This window comes from Paroedura picta, chromosome 7 (genome assembly GCF_049243985.1).
Source record: "Paroedura picta isolate Pp20150507F chromosome 7, Ppicta_v3.0, whole genome shotgun sequence".
Taxonomy (NCBI): Eukaryota; Metazoa; Chordata; class Lepidosauria; order Squamata; family Gekkonidae; genus Paroedura; species Paroedura picta.
The window spans coordinates 51,126,481-51,145,596 of NC_135375.1; the positions used below are offsets into that span (position 1 = coordinate 51,126,481).

The 19,116-nt window shown below is 39.6% G+C and overlaps 1 protein-coding gene across 5 annotated transcripts in view; it reads right to left on the reverse strand.

Moving 5' to 3' along the window:
• MCC (MCC regulator of Wnt signaling pathway) overlaps nt 1-19,116 on the reverse strand; it is a 204,752-nt gene that overhangs the window by 159,447 nt on the left and 26,189 nt on the right. Inside the window, exon 1 of one of the 5 annotated variants that reach the window (XM_077347795.1) lies at nt 7,905-8,543. The exons of the other annotated variants lie outside the window; for them this stretch is intronic. Within the exon in view, the coding sequence (XP_077203910.1) occupies nt 7,905-8,102 (198 nt within the window). The 5' untranslated portion in view covers nt 8,103-8,543. Of the gene's footprint in view, nt 1-7,904; nt 8,544-19,116 lie in introns of those variants that run through there. 5 annotated transcript variants of the gene reach the window in all.

The window sequence follows — 19,116 nt, forward strand, 5'->3', positions numbered from 1 at the left end:
TTCCAACACACACACTCTGCCTTGACCCCTCCTGTGCCACTATTGGCTGCCACTTCTTACATAGCAGCGTATGGGGAGGCTACTCTGTGATAGGGCCACCCAGTAGGTTTTGCCACCTGAGGCAGTCTTCAGTTGTGGGGGAGAGACGTGGTGGGTGTAGTGCCAGCTAGTGCTCTCTCAGATCTCTCCCACCAGGTACTGAACCCTAAGAGGCCACTGGGAGACCACAGCAAAATTAAAGCCTGCCTGCATCACCTTGTCCCCACATCACCAAGCCCCACCCACCCACTTGCCACAGGTGACAAAATGGCTAGGTACGTCCCTGCTACTGTGCTGTCTTCAAACAATTCTGCCTTCCTCTGAAAAGTAACTGGGCACTGAAGCAACACTCTCATAGGCTCAACTGAGTGGCTGTTTTTTCCTTCAGGAGCAAGCCAGCCTCCTGTCACTATATGTTCTGAGCAAAAGGATTGTGCAACCTGTATTTTGATTTTACTGAAAAATATGCTCCTTTTAAAATCAATGGCACTGAAATAGAGAAATTGGCAATTTTGCCAGTGTTCTTAGCTATTTTATGATTAAGATCTGGCACTTGTATGAAAGCCACAGCTATGCTGATTCTACCCACACTACCACCACTACCATGATAGGCCAAGGTTTAAGTTGCACTTCCTCTTTTCCAAGTTCAGACTTAAGGAGGACCTGCTGTATGGGTTCCTCCCACATAATTCAGGGCTTCACCTCAGCAGAGCAGCAGTTCCCACTCTACTGGGGTAAGCTAAGACACATCATAATGAAATTTACCTGTTTTAAATCCAACATGGGACACGAGAATCTTTCAAGTGTTAAGATTTCTAAGTAGTACAGAGACTACTTGTATGAGATTGTGCAAGTTCACGATCATATTTTAAAGCTGATGACAGTATAATTATATATCAGCAAGCAATAATGATGAACATAGTTCCTATCCAAAGTATACACAGATGGTTGTGCGTTCACAGAATTACCAGTACATTAAAAGCACTGGATTCTCATCTTCCAATATTTCTGTATCATAAATCATCACAATGGTTTTATTAAGAGTCGAGGGGCACCTGCTGCAATACTGTAAAATAAATTCAAGTGGATACCAAGATGAGGTTTCAACATTCTATGTAAGATGCCCCAATTATAATATGATCCAGAAATTCTGACATTACAAAAACAAAAACAAAACAGAGCAGACAAGCTTAACAGTACAAAGTAGGACAACACAATACATCTGTGACTTTACCAGCCTGAAATACACACAAAACCTGTTCTGTTAAGGCATTACATGTCTTTTGCTGTATGCCACACATCACTATAAACAAGTAAGATCATGTCTTCTAAAGTGTTCAGAAATACTCATCAGGCTTGGGAAAATAAATGATATTTGCTAACTGAACACATCCCACTGCTGTCTGTACTTACTAATATTTGTTCTGCTTATGGCTCATCTAATGTCCATGACTTGGGTTATTTAAACCTTTGAAAATTGCTTTCCTCCACCTCTCCCAAGGTCTTGCAGTCATGAGTGGGAACTGGCATCTCTTGTCTTCTATGATGTTTATAATCAACACATCCCCCAAATTTGGAACGCTATTTTCCTTTCTGTATGAATCTACAGTATTTTTTTTGGTCTTTCCCGCAAGTATTTCTTCCCTTGTAGAAGCCTGCCACAGAAAATTCCCCAAATTTGAATCTTTTTCACATTATAACAATATAATTTACTAACAAACCTATTTACCTTTGCAAAAAAGGGAAACTCAGAACACCAATATGTTTTAAGAAACATTATTATTAGATTTATTACCCGCCACTCCAAGACTAGCTGGCTTATAGTGGGTTACAGAATAAAAATCCCACAATAAAATCACATATATCCAAACCATTACTATCCCCCCCAGGGCAAAGATATACTCTGATTCCTTCTCCCTTTCCTCAGCTCACAAATCCCTTCCCCTGTGCCTCAGGGGAGATATCCTATTAGGGGGAGTTAACCTGATGTCCCTGCTATTCCAAGGAGGGGCCCCCTGTTGCAGGGCAGTCAACAGATGAATCAAGTACTCTAAATCAACTACCTATTCTTCTGTTATAGAAAAAAATAATTGTCAGATATTCCATAAACTCAAAAATGCCACTCTGTAGTTACCCATTTATTTCAGGATGGTGTTGTTTGTTAAAAGTAGCTTATATTGAAATTAATATCCCAAAAATACTTGCCCAAATCTCATTTGACCAAGCAAATTGTCAGCCTTGGGCAACACTGTCAACTCCTCTGTTCTTTGGTTCTGTTAGGGTAATTAGGCTGCACTCATATTCCATGATAAGCCATGAGCTGTACAAACCTAGGGTTGTGGCTGCTTGATTCCTGGCCTGCCTCTCATAAGCATCTCCAGCTGATGTCCTGGGTACCTCTATACCACCTGATCGCTTGCAATTATTACATAATCAAGTCACCTGCTGTTGGTTGACTGTAGTAACAGGACAGGGCAAACCTCCTTGAAATCCTTCATGAGGCTATCAGCGGGGGTGGACACTGGCCATGTCCCAGTTTCCTCTGCAGCTCTACACAGTTAAGAAAGCTCTGATTTTTCAGAATGAGATGCCCTGCAAAAATGGGCTGACTGAAGTCTTTGGTTTTACAGGTTGTGAGTTGTGCAAGTCTTTCTTAGTGAGTGCATTCTCTCTTGCAGATCCTCTCCCATCATTTAACTGCATTCCAACCCACCCACCCCCAAAATAAAATAAAAAACTGTTTGCTTGTCGGAATATTGCACAAGGGGCATTTGTTGCAATTTTGTTTTTGGAGAAATTGGGTGTTGATAAATTCAATAAATACTGTGATGAAATTAGCTGTTTCGTCTCACTACATCTTACCTTGTTAAAGCATTGAGCCACACAGTGACATTTTTGCAAACTCACTGTAGCAAAGAGATGGGTAAGGGGAGAAGGAAGGGAAGATGGAGTGGATTCAGAAACTGACAGTGATATTCACAAAAGCTGCTTCTAGAATACCAGTCACATCCTGGCAGCCTACCTCACAGGGTTCTCACAAGGACTGAACAGAGGAGATCAGAACAATGTAATGGCGCTTTTATATCCACTGGGGATATAAATTAAGTAAATAAAGAAATTCATCCATTCCACACTGCTTTCTCTATATCCAGTAGGCCACAGGTTTTGTACAACTGAAGAAAGTAGCCGATTTTATTTATTTATATATAAGTTTGCTTATTTAATCATTTTTGGGCCGTCCCACTCTAAAAACAGACTCAATGTGGTTGAAAACAAAATTAAATTGAGTGCATAAAATATAAAACAAATTACATGTAAACCAGACAATTAAAAGGGAAATGTCCGCCTTGGCCTCAGTCGTATTGAGACACCACAACAAATCATGATCACCTATCAAGCTAGAAATTCTATTTGGATTGCACTAATCGTTATGCATGCTTTGCTATACTATAAAATGTCAGATGTCACAACAAATCAAGATTTGATAAAACAATAGTTAGTTATGCTGAATGCAGCCATTAACAACCATCAAAGCAGATCTTTTCATATTGTTGAAAATAGGTTTCTTAAATACTGACTGCAGAGAAGTTTAGGAGCAATCACTGAGAGGGTTAAGCTTTCTGTACACTCTGATATGGCTTCAAAGGAACTTGCTTGCAGACGGGAATAATAAAAAGGAAACTACAAAAGTTTAAATTAATCATAACATTAAGTCCATGTTTATATATCACCTCCCTGAAAAATCTGTGTATAACCCCAAAAGAACAGAATGTTGGCAGTCAGTTTTTAAAATGAGGGTGAGGGTGAGAAGGAACAGGGGTACACTGGGAAATGGGCTTGCTCAAATACCTTAAAGCTTCAAGAATCTTAAAGGAATAGATAGATTGGAGCTTATATGGGAGTCTCCCTAAACTGCTGCTTATTCCAGCAATTCCGTACAACTCTTCATCTTGTCACTATATCTAACAATGAAGTGGGTGGTTTATGCCAGTCATGAAAGCAGAAGAACCAGATCACCAACAGACAAGGAAGGTATGAGTTTCCACCTACCCTGGGGATTCCCAAGGAATAGAGAGAAAAAATCAAAAGAATGAGAGCCCCCCTCCAACACACACATACACACAGGAACAATTCCTGTTGAAGACTGAATTTATTCCAGAAGGTACAGAATGCTGAGATTGATGCACACTGGTTAAAGGAAGGTGAGTAGGGAAATTAGTCTTCCCAGACCCCTGAGACCTTGTAGATTCCTGAAGGAAAAGATTTTGTCCCTCCCTCATAACTTCTCACAGGTGCTGAGCTTTTTATAATTTATCAATGTTCATTGTAAATTACTACCCCAACATTTGAATGCCATATCCATAATAAAACGAGGTATCAGAAAACATTGTGCTTACAATAGCAAGACACCACAGAATAATGTAATTATATTACTTAATAATTATTCCGAATGCATTAGATGAAGTCCTGACATGATCATGCCTTCACACCATGACTTTTTTTCTTTCTTCACCATGACTGAAGCATATCAGTAGTGAGAGAGGAAAAAGCCATAAACTAAAAGCAGCAGCAAGTGATTCTCGGCATTCTTGATCCTTGGGGAGCCACAGTGGGAGGGCTATTGGAGTTCTGGCCCTGCTGGTGGACTTCCTGATGGTATCTGGGTTTTGGCTATGGTGTGACACAGAGTGTTGGTCTGGATGGGCCACTGGCTTGCTCCAACATGGCTTCTCTTTATGTTTTCATGCATCACTTTAAAATTAATTTTGAATTTTAGAAACTCTGAAATCAGGAAAAGTAAAGAAAACAAGCAAGCCACACTTCGTAAGAAGAAACAATATCCTTCATTCTCAGTCTGTTTCTCTTCTAAGAAAAATAGTCTACACAAGTTGAATTTGCTCACTGTTTCCAAATCAATGGCCATAAAACTTCCTCTAGCAGTAGGCTTGACATTATGTAGTAGTACAACAAAACCCGCTTTAAAATTATGACTGTCAAAAATAAAGTTACTGTCAATTCTATACATTTTTGCAGTTAACTGGTGTTTCGTTTTTCTTAACTGACTTACAGGTACATCCCAAATACTTGTTGACTGTGGCAGGCGTAAACCTACTGACATTCCTAATCATGCATGCTGAGAGATGGCAGTATATTCTGTCTACAATTCATTCTGAGATGAAATTAGTACTTAGAGTTCACATGAAAATCAAGCTATTTGTACATACAAAAGTTTTTATTATAAAGAAACATGAAAAAGGATGGCATAAACCTAGGAGAGTCCAACCAAGGACAGTTTCTTCAGTTACTTCAGCTGCCAAGGGCATCCAACTAAAATATTCAAGAGAGTAATCACACTGAAAGGTGAGGAAGAAGGAAAAGAATCAGTCTGGAAGAAAAGGAGTGAAGATGGAGGAAGAGACAAGAAGTATACCACCATGATGACACAGCAATTTACAAGTTACAGATTTCAATAAACCACACTAAAGGAAATGGCATATACATGACTTAAGTTCACTGATTAGTGCAGTGAAGACTCAAGTGATCCATATCTATGAGCTTTTAGCTACAAATTCATTATACAAAAAATGTGAGGAACAGCTTAAAATAATGAATTCCATATGTGAGCCTTAAAAGGATTGTTTTTAAAATCAGGGTGAGGGGAGATCACCATTAAATATACACCTGAGGCCACAAAAAGTATATTGAGGTGTATTAGAGTTGAATTCAAGCAAATCAAAAACATTCTATTCCTGCAATGACATAAGTAGTAGATTCCACAGATACAGTCTTTGTATCAGTAATTCCATTGCTATGTATTAATTTGCAAAGCTATCAGCAGAACAACCAGTCAAAGTTTACATCCCCCCGTCCACAGCCTAGCTAAATTATGATGATTATGACAACAATGACCTAGTTTTCCGGGACTTTTCAGCCTACTGAGTTTTGACTTTCCAGTTCCAATTCTGACAAAACCACATTGTTAGTGATTAGCGCACACATCCCCAGTACTGGCACAACAGCAGCAGTAGCCGTCGTCACCACTAGTAAGAGTGACAGATAATCTATATGCACCTTAAATCAATGCATATATCCACATCCACAAGACATCACATAACCATCTGTTTCTCGTGTATTTACCTGCTAAACCTGAGCATAGTTATATAACTCTGCCTCACTTGCCAAGCATTCTGCTTTATCTACAGCAACACAAAGCATTGCCAACACCACCACGACTAACACAGATTTTTAAGACTAGCCAGCATAACTGTATCCGCAAGGGAGATAAAACAGCATGGGAAGTACTCATGTTACTGCCCCATTTTTAATGATTTTCTGTGTACAGATGGATTAGAGAGGTATGAAATGATAAAGAAGGGTGTAACAAGGATACCATCATTTTTTTAGATCCTCAGGAATAATATTGCAAAGCAAGAACTCTAGCCTGATATTATAGAAAGGCATTAGGGCAGCATTCATTTACAAATGGTCAAGGTCAAAATCAAATGTTACTTCACCATACTGACACCAAAGTATAACTTATGCTTTTTTAAAGTATAAAATTTAAAAAATTGGAAACCGGATATACACATAGCCATTCCATATAACAGCAGATCCAAACAAAGGGGATAGTTTTGACAAAGGAGTCTTGAGCAAAGTAGAAAAGTGCCTTAAGATTTCATGCTGAATAGACGGGTGTGAAAAACTTCTAGGTATCACTGAAAGCTTTAACCATTTTATTACTACAAAACAAAGACTTAAGAAGATACAGGTCTGCTACTGTCCTCTCTGTCCTTCTCTTTTTCCTTACCTACCTCTCCTCTCCCTCCCAAACTTGACAGGAAATAGTTTTTCTGGTACCTTAACCATTTCAGCTCTGTTTCATGCAGTATTTCTTTCTCATCCAACAACACAAGAGCCAGAAATCCTAACACAGCAAGACCCCAAAGTCCACACAGCTTTCTCCTTTCTCCAAACACTTTATGAGCATGCACTGCAGAATTCAAATTGTGTATCTGGAACAGTTTAAAACATGACATGTTCATATGAAACATTCTAGAAACATCGGAAACATAATATACATTCTAGACTGTGTCCTGTGATTTATTTCAATGTGTTTAAAATAACTGATGATGATGTATTCTGTTACATCTCCAGCCACCAAATCCCAGAAGTTACAAAGACACAGCGCTCTAAATGTATGCATGCTTACTCAAAAGTAAGTCCTACTGAGTTCAAAAGGACTTTTCCCACATCATTGTTTACAAGATTTAAGCCTTTGTTAGAAAATTCTGGAAATGCTTAGAAATCTGGCATCAAATACCATGCAAATTTGCAACAGCTAAGGTAAGTCTTAAAAAGCAATTCTTTGTCACTAAGGAAAAATAACTTCCCAGGACTTGCTACTTCTGCCAGGTAAAACAATGTATATTTCATCTACACTTGCCTTAACCCAATCCCACTGATGCTGCCACCTTAATATTTGTTTTTATTACCCTTTGTAAATTAGCTACCATCTGCTTGATTTCAACTGGGGTCTCGTCGGTTGTTTTACCTACTGCAGAAAGGAATGCTGCGTGGAAAACACTGCACTTGGAAACGGGGGGAGGGGGGGAGGAGGGAGATTCCTTGCAGCAGGATGCCAAGAAAGAAAAAATCCTCTGTACAGTTGCAACCATTTGCTTTTTACCACTTAATCCTTCCGAAGCAGCCTCAGATCATTTCCAGCAAACAGTGCAAGTTAGAACAAGGTACGTATATCCATTAATCTTTCATTGCCTCCAGAGTGGCTACTCAAAAAGGGAGAGTCTTCATTCCGAAAACAAAATCGAAGCAGCGCGAAAAAGGATAATACAGAAACCTCTTACCTCGCTCAGCTCTGCAGAAGAGTCATTTCCATATTTTATGGCAACTCCAGAATTCATGATGAGACTTTCAAGGGATTGACTGCTTTCTATGGATTTTAAGGTTTCAAATCCCTGCTCCAAAAGATTCAACACCCCCTTCTTCTCTGAGCTTTTCCTTTCTTGCACATTTTGCTCTAGACAGCCATTTTCACTCAACATTTAGACAGTCTAAAAATTAACAATGCACGGGTGCTCCTAAAGAGACAAAAAACTGGTTGTCGTTTCACAAACAATCCATTGCCGCGAGTTACTCATTAAGGCACTGCAGAGTACACGGCGAGACAGAGCACAGACAGGCTGTAACGATCTCCTGGCTACTAAAACTGCTTGGAAGAGCCAGGCTTCAGTTTACGCCTTCATTCTCCCCCTCAGCTAGATCAGAAAGCATCTCCCAAAGGAGTCCAAAGCATTTGAAAATATTTGGGGAGCCTCAGACTGCCAATCGTAGCCACCAGTTCTGAGGACCAATTAGGTCTTCTCAGAAGGTAGGAAAAGAACAAGACACAGACCTATCCTGTTGTTCACGCTAAAGTTTCCCCTTCCAGGGAGCCTGGAGTTGTAAGTGGTTTATGATCAAACACAGCTGTCTTGCTGCTGGCTACGGAGTGCATGGAAGAGGCGGTACCAAAGAGAGGAAGGACTAAGAGGAGAACGGGAGGGGGAAGGAGACAGAACGCATGCTATAGGAAGCTTACTTTGGAATTGCAGGCAGCTTTTCAGAGTTTCAAATGCTAATTAAAAATTACTATACAAAGTACAAAGCTAAATAAACGTCAAGCGTCAACAGAGTCACACTGATACTGGTTCTTCATTTTCAGTTAAGCCATCTTCCCTTTGTGATTCAGAAGGAAGCTACTACAAAAACTAAGCTGCTCAATTAAAATTTTACAAACATGGAGAGCAGATATTATAGAATTGTTTTTCGAACAGCTTAAATGAAGCCAAGAACTTAATACTAGTTCTTAAAACAGTGAGTCAAGCACTTTAAAGTAGACAATACAAAATGTGGCACCAAATTCCACTGAAGACCCCCAACTCTTACAAAAAGCCAATCACTACTATGAAAAGATGGCTGCAAGAAATTGTGTCCGCAGTTCTGTCCAAAAGAAAGTTTTGGACTCATAACCGAACACAGTTGTAGTAATATTACAAAGCTAACTTTTTCAGAAAGCCCATCTTTTAAAACTCCTTCTAAAACACACAGCACAATGATGAACATTCCTAGTGCCACATGATGACCATTCCTTGTGCCACAAAAATTGAAGAGCAAATGGTTTTTAAACTCACAGTGGTCTCCAATCACACATTTCTCATATATGCACTGCAAATTAAAAACATACTTCTAAAGTACAGTAAATCCAGTTCCAGTTTCTAATTCATGTGACTTGTGGAGAATGGCAGCATGACAGTCATAAAAATATAACTAAATTATGGCACGTCAACGCTCCATCTCCAAAACCGGTTGCACTAGATTATACAGTCCTGGGCTGGCAATATGGAGCTGCCCAGATACTAGGAAAACTCTGCTGAGTAGGGAAAAAATGAAAAAGTGGAGAGCATTCTATAGTTTAAAGGATAATCATAGAAACCCAAAAGCAAGTAGCATCATAACACTGCATTAAAAAAACATAAACATGGGTGCATCCCTCCTCTTACTGAAATCCAGGTCTGCAACAAGATGAGGATGTCAGTAGCACTGAAAAATATAGTATAGGTTCTTATCTTGTTGACTAGAGTTACACAGTTTAATTTCCTACTTCCAATCACAAGTCATTCCTTTCACAATAGAGACATTGTATGGAAAATTAAATCACTATAATACTGATTTGATAAAAATGAGACAGTCTAGCATTGTTAGCTGCTAGACAAATTTTTCTTAGAAGCTTCTCTTTCAAAGAGACTATAAGAAAATCATCCCCTAAGCTGGTTACTTCTAATGGGTCTCACAGATTTCCTAGGAACGTTTAGGTGCTTTGTATAAGGGACAGCTGTGTCAAGCTGTGAATAAGCACATATACGGACTTAGTTATTTAGATAAACATCATTTTCCAGCTATTAGTGGAGTGAAGTATCTTCATGTATTTCATTAGCTGAACATCACGGGCAAAGTATGTCAGGTAACATGCAGGACTTCCAAACAGCTGTATCAAATCAAAAGATTGTTACATTGGTTCTAAATTCCAAGTAACATTCCAGTTACATATCTGTACCCATTGGCTCTATAAATAAAAGCGCTGAGCCCTCCTGGGTGGAGCGCCTGTCTGGACTCCAGGCCAATCTGGAAGCACTCTGGCAAACTCGCCACCATTGCATTCCTGGCCACTGAGCAGAAAGCCTGCTGGAGGGCTGGTGAGTGCGGGGTGAGAGGGATGTCTCCATTCCCTCCCCCCCCCAGGCCAGAAAGCCCTCCTGCAGCCTCGCATAAGCTGCGGGAGGGCTTTCCGGCCCACCTGAGAGTTTTTCTCTTTTTCTCTCTTTCTTCCCCTCACTTTGTTTACTTCTCTCCCTCTTTCATTCTCTTTCTCTGTACTCTTCTGTCTTCTCCCCCCTTACTCTCTATATTAGTCTCTCTGTTCTTTCTCTCACACACTTTATTTCCTTCTACCTATATTTTTTCCTATCACTCTTTCCCCTCTCTTTTCTTATCTCTTTATCTTTTTCTTTCCTTTCTCTCTCTATGTCTCTCACTCAATCACTCTCTTCCCCCCCCCCATACTAGCACCCGTTGTATCAGCTACAAAGGGCTTTAATTCTAGTTCTAAATATTTAGATAATCAGTTTGTTAGCTCATAGCCCTTGTTACACAAAACATAGGTATCCATCATTGTCTTTGGTATATTTACAGTAATATTCTTTATTCCATAATTTCTTCTATCACTTCTCTGTCCTATAATCTCTGTTCTGCCTTCCTTGCCATCCATCATGCCTAGACTTTTCTCAGGCACATGTATTTGTAATGGCTCTTCATTGCCTTCGGGTCTTCAAAAATACTCATCATAGCTATGACAGCCTAGTATCTCAACTTGTCTATCCTCTCTGCTCTTTTGATTTGCCTTCCAAAATGCTGCACACAAACACCACTGTATTTATCTGACTTGTAGCCAAGTACACAACAATGGGCTCAACAGGGAAATTTTTACAAATGAGGTGGTTTTTGCTAGACAACATCCCAGAAAAACTCATATAAAGGCAGTAACTAGAATTTTACCTTACAAATATTTATTTATTCAATGTATGTGTAATGATTATAACGGGGGACCTGCAAGACTTGGGGAGGGAGGGAGGATCTCGTTTTCCCCTAACCCCACGATTTCTTCTTTCTCTTCCTTGAAAGTTCCCATGCTCTCTTCCCATTTACTGCTTTCCTTCACACCCACCAGCCAACCTCTCTTTCTCTGCCTGTCTTCAGCTTTTCTTCCTTCCCTCTACTTGACAGCCTTTACCAAGAAAAACTATGATCCAATTGTGTAGTGCCTGCAACAAAGAATTGAGAGAAGCACACTTCACTTATCCCTGTATCCATCTTTTCACACTTTTTCCACTTTCACTTCTCCTGGCAAATAGATTGTCCTAACATTTCTCTGCTTCTTTCTCTCCACCCATCAGCCATCTTGCCTTTAATCTGTCCCTTATATATATATTCATTATTATTTTCCATAATGCAGAGAAAAAACAGCTTACATTATTCTCCTCTTATCCATTTTATCCTCACAACTACCCTGTGAGGTAGATTAGGCTGAGTAAGACTGGGTCTCTCAGTTTCTAAGCCCAACCATTACATCACTTTGGTCTCCCAGGTTCCAAGCCCAACCACTATACCACACTGATTTTTGTGAGGTTGCTGCTGTTGAACAGGAGTGAGCAGATGAATCAGAGTTACGTTTGTCTAGCAAGAGCCATAGGGCTCTTTCTTACAGCTACAGGCATGGCTTCTACTGGTTTGATTTTAACCCCGTTCCAGCATTTTTTTAAAAAGATTTTTATGCAAACCTGGGGCTTTTGTCAGGTTTGTAGAAAGTTCTGTCTCTTCCTGGCTCCAATCTCTGGATGTAAGTATCCACAGCTGTGGCCATCCTGAGAACTAGATTTATTGACTTAATTATATTATATAACACCACTGGTGACTGCCCCAGAGTGCAATAATACCTTAACAAGCTACTGGTGAGAAATGTAAGCCCCCTGCATTCATAGAAACTAGAAATTGTTTTATCGTGGCCTTTCAAGCTAACATTTTCAGAGTAGAACAACATTTGATTCTAGTGAAAACTTTAAGACCAGCCAAGTTTTATTCAATGGTATAAGCCCTGGTATGCACACACATTTCCTCATATGTCTGTTGTCACCCCAGGTATCTGAGGAGATGTGCATGCACAAGAAATCTTATAGCCAGAATAAAACCTGGTTGGTCTTACAAGGTGCTCAAATGTTGTTTTGCTGCTTCAGACCAACACAGCTACCCAATTTAATTTATTTTCAGAGTATCAAGTCTTATATTTTTTTTTACCAACCCAACACAGTCACAGGATGTGTAATTTGATCAGTGAGTTGCCATAAGCCTTTTTTCTTTTATTAATAAGAAAGTGGTGAGAGAGCTGGGAGTGGGGAACAACCAGAGATTACAGCAGGCTTATTCTGCTTAATGGCCCTCTCACTAGGCAAATTCAGATCTGCCCCATGAACACTGCTCTTTATGCTCCTACCTTCAGCGGCAAGCCAGGGAACTCTCCATTGCTTTCTCCTAGGGGATGAAAAATGTTATGCTGTCACTGTTATAGCCGGTGTTTATATGCTGGATTTTAATTTTCTTTTCATGTTTTTTTAATTAATTTTAAGCCACCTTGGGCAGTTTCCTGGAGAGGGGGCATAAAATCTCTGATGACTTGAGGGCAGAAGCAGTTAATACAAGAAGAGTATTGTTGTTAACAGTGCCATCAAAATGGTAAGCGAGACCCATCAATAAAGCAATTTCTGCCAACATTATTCAGAGCAAGTGGACACATCTTCTCAAGCTCCCTTGTCCTCTTCTGCTGATGGCACAGCCCCCATGGAAATCCCCATCAAATGACAGTGATTTTCAGTACTTCTCATAAGTGTATTCTGTGAACCTACCAACCCACCTCTGGAGCACTTCAAAGATAAACAATTTGTTCCTGCAGTAAGGAACAAGATACATATCTGAAAACATACAGAATGAGGATTGGAGGACAAGTTCCAGGGATCATATACTGAATCAGAAGTAGGTTACATCCTGCTAAAAACAGAACAAGATTCACTGATATCCACCTTACAGTATATAGTGACAAACATGAACAACAGGGCAAGAAACAATGGGATATTGCCCCAAATAGCTGTTGAGATACCAGTTCCCTGAACAGAACAGATAGAAATACCTCCAATGAAATGGAATGTCCGAGACACTTGAAAAGAAACAATACTATATCTCACCAATATTACATCAGGCACGTTCTTCCCTAGAGAACACTGCTGCAAAAAAGATAATACTTCACAATGCCTAGGTACAGTCAATATAATAAAGCTGTCTTAAATGCAAATGCATAACAGATCTTTAGCCAGGCAAAAGAAGCCAGAGAGTTCTTGCAAATTATAAAAGGCTGAAACTCATTTGGATCAAAATAAAGAACAACCTTGTACTTATGAAATATGCAGAGCTTTTTATATGTGTATGCTTACTTTAAAGGCAAGTCGCTGAAATGGTGCATTGCTTTCTTGATTCTATACCATGTGGACTGTGAATGATTGTAGACAATCAGCATGTAACAACGATTTGTTAATAAAAATTATTGTTTATTTTATGTTAAATTGTTCAGATTTGAAGTCTGTTCAACATTTCAATGTAGTGATTCCTCATGCAGTCAATATAATTAAGACCACACCCTTCAGATTTACTGTCTTGTTTATTAATAAACTACAAAACTTTCTCTAAGCATCCAACAAAGCAATTTGAGTATTCTGTAATACCTAATCAGCTCCACGTGCACCACATGTGATTGGCTTGAATTTTAAAGGGTCAGAACCTAGTTTTTTTAACATAAGCAAACATATTGAAACCCCATAACCTGATGTGTATATATTCACCTAAAACTTGTTTGGTAAGAATTATTGTTGATTCAAGGAAAGTTTATAGTTTACAGATACATATTCAGTTAAGAATTATTCATTGCTGCTTATTGCTATAATGTGAGGTTTAAATGGGGGAAATGGTTGGAATAAAGAGAGAGTCTCTGTTCTCGAAAAGAGAAGCTGTCCCTTTATAATTTAAAGGGCTCGAGCAAGAAAAAACTAAAAGAAAGGGATTACAGGACACATTTTCTCCAAGCTCAGCTTCTCTCTCCAAAAATTATCTTTGGCTGCAAGGTCACTTTACTGTTGAAAGGTTAACATAGCAGAAGATTGAGTACTGCTTTGTGTAGTGGTTAGGAGAGCGGACTTCTAATCTGGTGAGCTGGGTTTGATTCCTTGCTCCCTCACATGCAGCCAGCTGGGTAACCTTGGGCTCGCCACAGCACTGATAAAACTGTTCTGACCAAGCAGGAATATCAGGGCTCTCTCAGCCTCACCCACCTCACAGGGTATCTGTTGTGGGGAGAGGAAAGGGAAGGCGACTGTAAGCCGCTTTGAGACTCCTTCGGGTAGAGAAAAGCGGCATATAAGAACAAACTCTTTTTCTTCATATCTCCTCTGGAGTAAATTCCCATCAGGTCTCAGCTTTTGATTTCTATAGCCAACTTTCACTATACACTGCCTTTTGGAAATCCTCACATGAATTAAATTACATATACTGTTTTTTTACATCAAGTATAAAACATGCTGGTTCCAAAATCTTTCAAGATTTTTCTCTTCATTATGCTTGCAATAAGTCTTAACACCTTTCTTACTTCTACTTGCAAGCATTCTGAAAGAAAAACTGAAATGTACGGGGTTCTCATAGTCAAGACCTTCATAAGCCTTTCTCAATCTTTTTACCATTGAGAACCCGCTAAAACATTCCTCAGGCTTCGAGAAGCCCTGGAAGTGATGTCAGCAGGCCTGCCGTGATGTCAGCAGGCCTGCAGCAGGCCTCTTCCCTGCCGTGCTCCGAGAAGTCACATGTCATCAAAAGTTACATCACCCAGACACTCCCACCGGATGTGACATCATGTCTCAAGTATCCCCTGCCCCTCCAACATCAGAAATGATGCAGCGGCCTACTCCGCTGAGCTGGGAACAGGACTGCGGCAGGCATCTGCCACTCCATCATTCCCTGCCCCCCCACACACAGTTGTTAAAATGAGACTGCTTACCTTTCTGGACTCCAGTTATTACCACATGCATCAAGCCTCATCCAGCAAGGATTTTTATAACTGGGCCTCTCTCCTTTCCACCCACTCAAGTGGGTGGCCGTTTGGGGAGGGCGGGAGTTGGGTCGGCATGACCATATATGATCCTATCACTCATTTTTAATTTTTTTAAAGTGTAACAAATTACTTAATTCCCACCCACTTGAGGGGATCCTTACAGGGCTTTTGAGAAACCCCAGGGTTTCACAAAACCACTCACTATTGAGAAAGACTGCCCTCCATATTCTGCCACATTATGACTCCTAAATGAAAAAGAGCCGAAGCATGAAAGTATTTAGTAATTGGTAGGACAGGAAAAGCATGACAATGAAAACCTTACTACTGTAGATGCACTTACCTGAACAACCATACATTTCCTCAGAGCTCTGACACACATATCAAAAGCTAAAATCCATTAAAAATGTCACGGCCCTGCCTATATTAATCTCCTTCACAGCTGATGCTTGATTCCTTTTCCAATATTTCATGCTGCCAAACCATTTACTAATCTGCCAAAATTAACTAGTCTACATTTCATCAGAACAGTGTCGATCATATGGAAAAGAACCAAATAATCAGGCCTGGTCCAGCTTATTGAAATGCTGTCACTTTTCATGCTTTAAAATGTTAAAAGAGGCACCAATTTAACATGGTTTCACTTGTGATTTCTCCTTTCTGCTTTCTTATTTACTCTTCCAGAATAAGCTGAGAGGTCAAGGCATAGAAACATAGCTACAAACATTTTCAAAACTTACTCTGCACTGAAGGTGGCTAACAAAACAGTTATCAGCTTCTCTTTTTTGGCACAAACATGGGCATGCATGGGTGTCCACCCCGAAAATCAACTAGTGTGCAAAGCAAATAATAATGTAGCACTCATTCCCTCCTACCTGATTATATTTGCAATATTAAATATAGAAGGAGAAAATACCTAGCATAAAAAATTAGGCCTGGCATTTTAACTTAAAAGGAAAGCCTCACTTGGGCTTATCAACAAGGTTATTATGTAACAAACTATACACAGAGCAGCAATTGCCCTTCCTGAAATTGGAATTGCGTATTTTGATTGCTTCCCACAAGGATGAAAAGTGTATCGTACCAATACACTACACTGTAGCTATAATCATAATGTGTCTCCCTGCTGTGGAAATGGCATTGTGCTTTTGTACTTTGAAACGAAGCAATCACAGTGAAGCGTTTTTCCATAAAAATGAAAGAAAAGGAGAGGGGAAAAATGCTACTCCTCTCAAAGGATAATGTTTTTCCTGCTTCATCACTGAAATTATTAACAGCAGCTGGATTGCTAGCCATCTTTTTTACTGAGAACTAAATACAACAGAAATGATAGCAAGATTAGTATGATAAACTATTGGAAATCCTCAGCCCCAGATGAAAACTGTTGTCCCGTAGCAGGAGTTACAATGGCAACATTCTCAAACTAAACCCTTAGTGAGTTCACCTTGCAATAAATACTCATTTCTGGAATGGAGTTGGTGTCTAGTTTGAAAAGAGTTAACCCACTTTGCTTCTCAAGCCTTCATATCCAGAACAGAAATCCTGCAAAAACAAAACCCAACCTAACCAGAAAAGTCAGGAATCCAAAGGTTGAGCTGCAAAATTAATTTTTAAAATATTCAAATATTTATTACCTAAAGTGCCCTAGTTCAACATATTAAACAGGAGAATGCACTGGTGATTGAAAGATGGGCAAAAGCAGAGAGTGTGGCCTCTGGAAGAGCATATTTTAGAGGGTGGGCCTCAAATCACATACTTTTGCAGGCTTGTTGGAGGAGTACCTAACAGATTTTTCTTTGCCACCCAGCAAGCCCTTTGATTTTATACATGAGTGCTTTCCTCACAATAATTTGACCACTGAGGAAGACCCCTCAGGGTCAAAACACGTTTGGCCCATTCGATGTTGGTCTATTCCAGCAGTTCTCAACTGCCCTAATGCTGCAACCCCACAGTAGGGGCTCCGGTGAGCTCCAAGGCGGCATAAAGGAGGCCAGCGCCATGCCGCAACCACTGCCACTGCGACCCCCAGGTAAGGGTCGAACAACCCCTCGAGGGGTTGCAACCCCCACTTTGAGAATCACTGGTCTATTCCATGTGTAGTTTGAAATGTGATGCTTTTAAATTTTGACTATATTTTTAATAGGTTTAACTAGTGCACCTTATGTAATAAATATTTTTAATACAGATTTTTTTATTTTTCTATTAGAATATGACAAAATGTTGATATAAAGAAACTACATTAGTAAAATTATATAAACATTTTAGTATAAAACCCCATTCTGTCCCTGTGTCACTTATCTTTTTAAATAGTTCAGGTAAGAACCTGTGTTCTTGGAAGACCTCATCAGTTTTTCCATTGACTATCAATGTCAATTTGGCCATCTTGGCCAAATCTTGGCCAAATCCGCCAGTTTTGTCAGCCAGTCCTTATGTAATAAATATTTGACATTTTTAAAAATTACTTTTGCAGCTCAACCTTTGGGTTCCTAACAGAAAAGAAATCGTATCACAATTGTCTTTAAAAGTATGTTAAAAGTTATTTTTTCAAAAATAGTAATTGCTTTTCTAAATCCACTTTTCTAAACTATGTGTTCTAAGAACAAAAGCAAATAGTCGGCCATATAAAGCAGACGATTCTGTAAACAATAATCTAAGAAAAGCACTAAACAGAACTGGTTACAATTAACAGTTATATTCATACATCAAACTCTGATCAAATAAATCAAAATTGTTGAGAAGTATATTGAAGATGTTTACACTAGTTTCTGAAGCAATCTACCTAACCAGATTTTAAACTTTGTTTTAAATTGTTTCATTTTTAAATAACGGATTAATTAATAAGTGGTCCTTGATAAGTGGACATTAAATGTGAATATGAGCCAAGCTACATGTTGCAGTCACCATGGCAGATTGGGTTCAGACTTAGAACTCCTCAATCTAAGTCTGATATTTTAACCATCACTTCACAAGCCCATCTGATCCAGACTCCCTTGATAACCTTACAGATGTTCATAAGCTATTGCATACTCAAGCTACAACTATTCCAGCAAGATGGAAACATGGTACAGGATCAAATAAGACAATTTGGATGAACAGAAAACTTCAAGAAGAGCTAATGAAAAGGAAATGTTCAAGAATGGAGGGAAGGATAGCCCTCTAAAGACGAGTATCTGCAAGTTACTAGACATTGAAGGTCAGCCATCAGAGAAGCCAAACCTGGGAGTGAGCTGAGACTGGCCAGGGAAGCCCACTATAACAAGAAATGCTTCTTCAGATATGTGAGTGGCAAACATGAGCTAAATGAGGGTGAACATAGGACAGAGAGAAAGCAGAAAGTCTCAGTACCTATCTTTGCCTCTTTTCCCCCAGAAGAATATAGACACATCTAGGGATAGTAGTAGGTAAGATACAGTATTAGGGTGGCAGGTTGACATGGACAGAGAGGTTGTAAAGAGGCACCTGTTTGCACTGGATGAGTTCAAATCCCCTGGACTGGGTGGTGTGCATCCAAGAGTGCTCAAAGAACTTTCTGGAGAGCTTGCAGAACCTTTGTCTCCTCCAGAAGACTGGAGGAGAGAAAATATTATCCCAATCTTCTAAAAAGTGAGCAGAGATGGCCCGAGAAACTATAGGCCAGTGAGTATGACCTCAGTCATAGGGAAGATAATAAAGCAGATATTAAAGGAGGCAATCTGCAAACATCTGAAGGACAACTTGGTGATCTGGGGAAGTCAACAAGGATTTGTCTCAAATAGGTCTTACCAACCAACCTGCTTTCCTTCTTTGACTGAGTGACAGCATTACTAAATTGTGGAAACTCA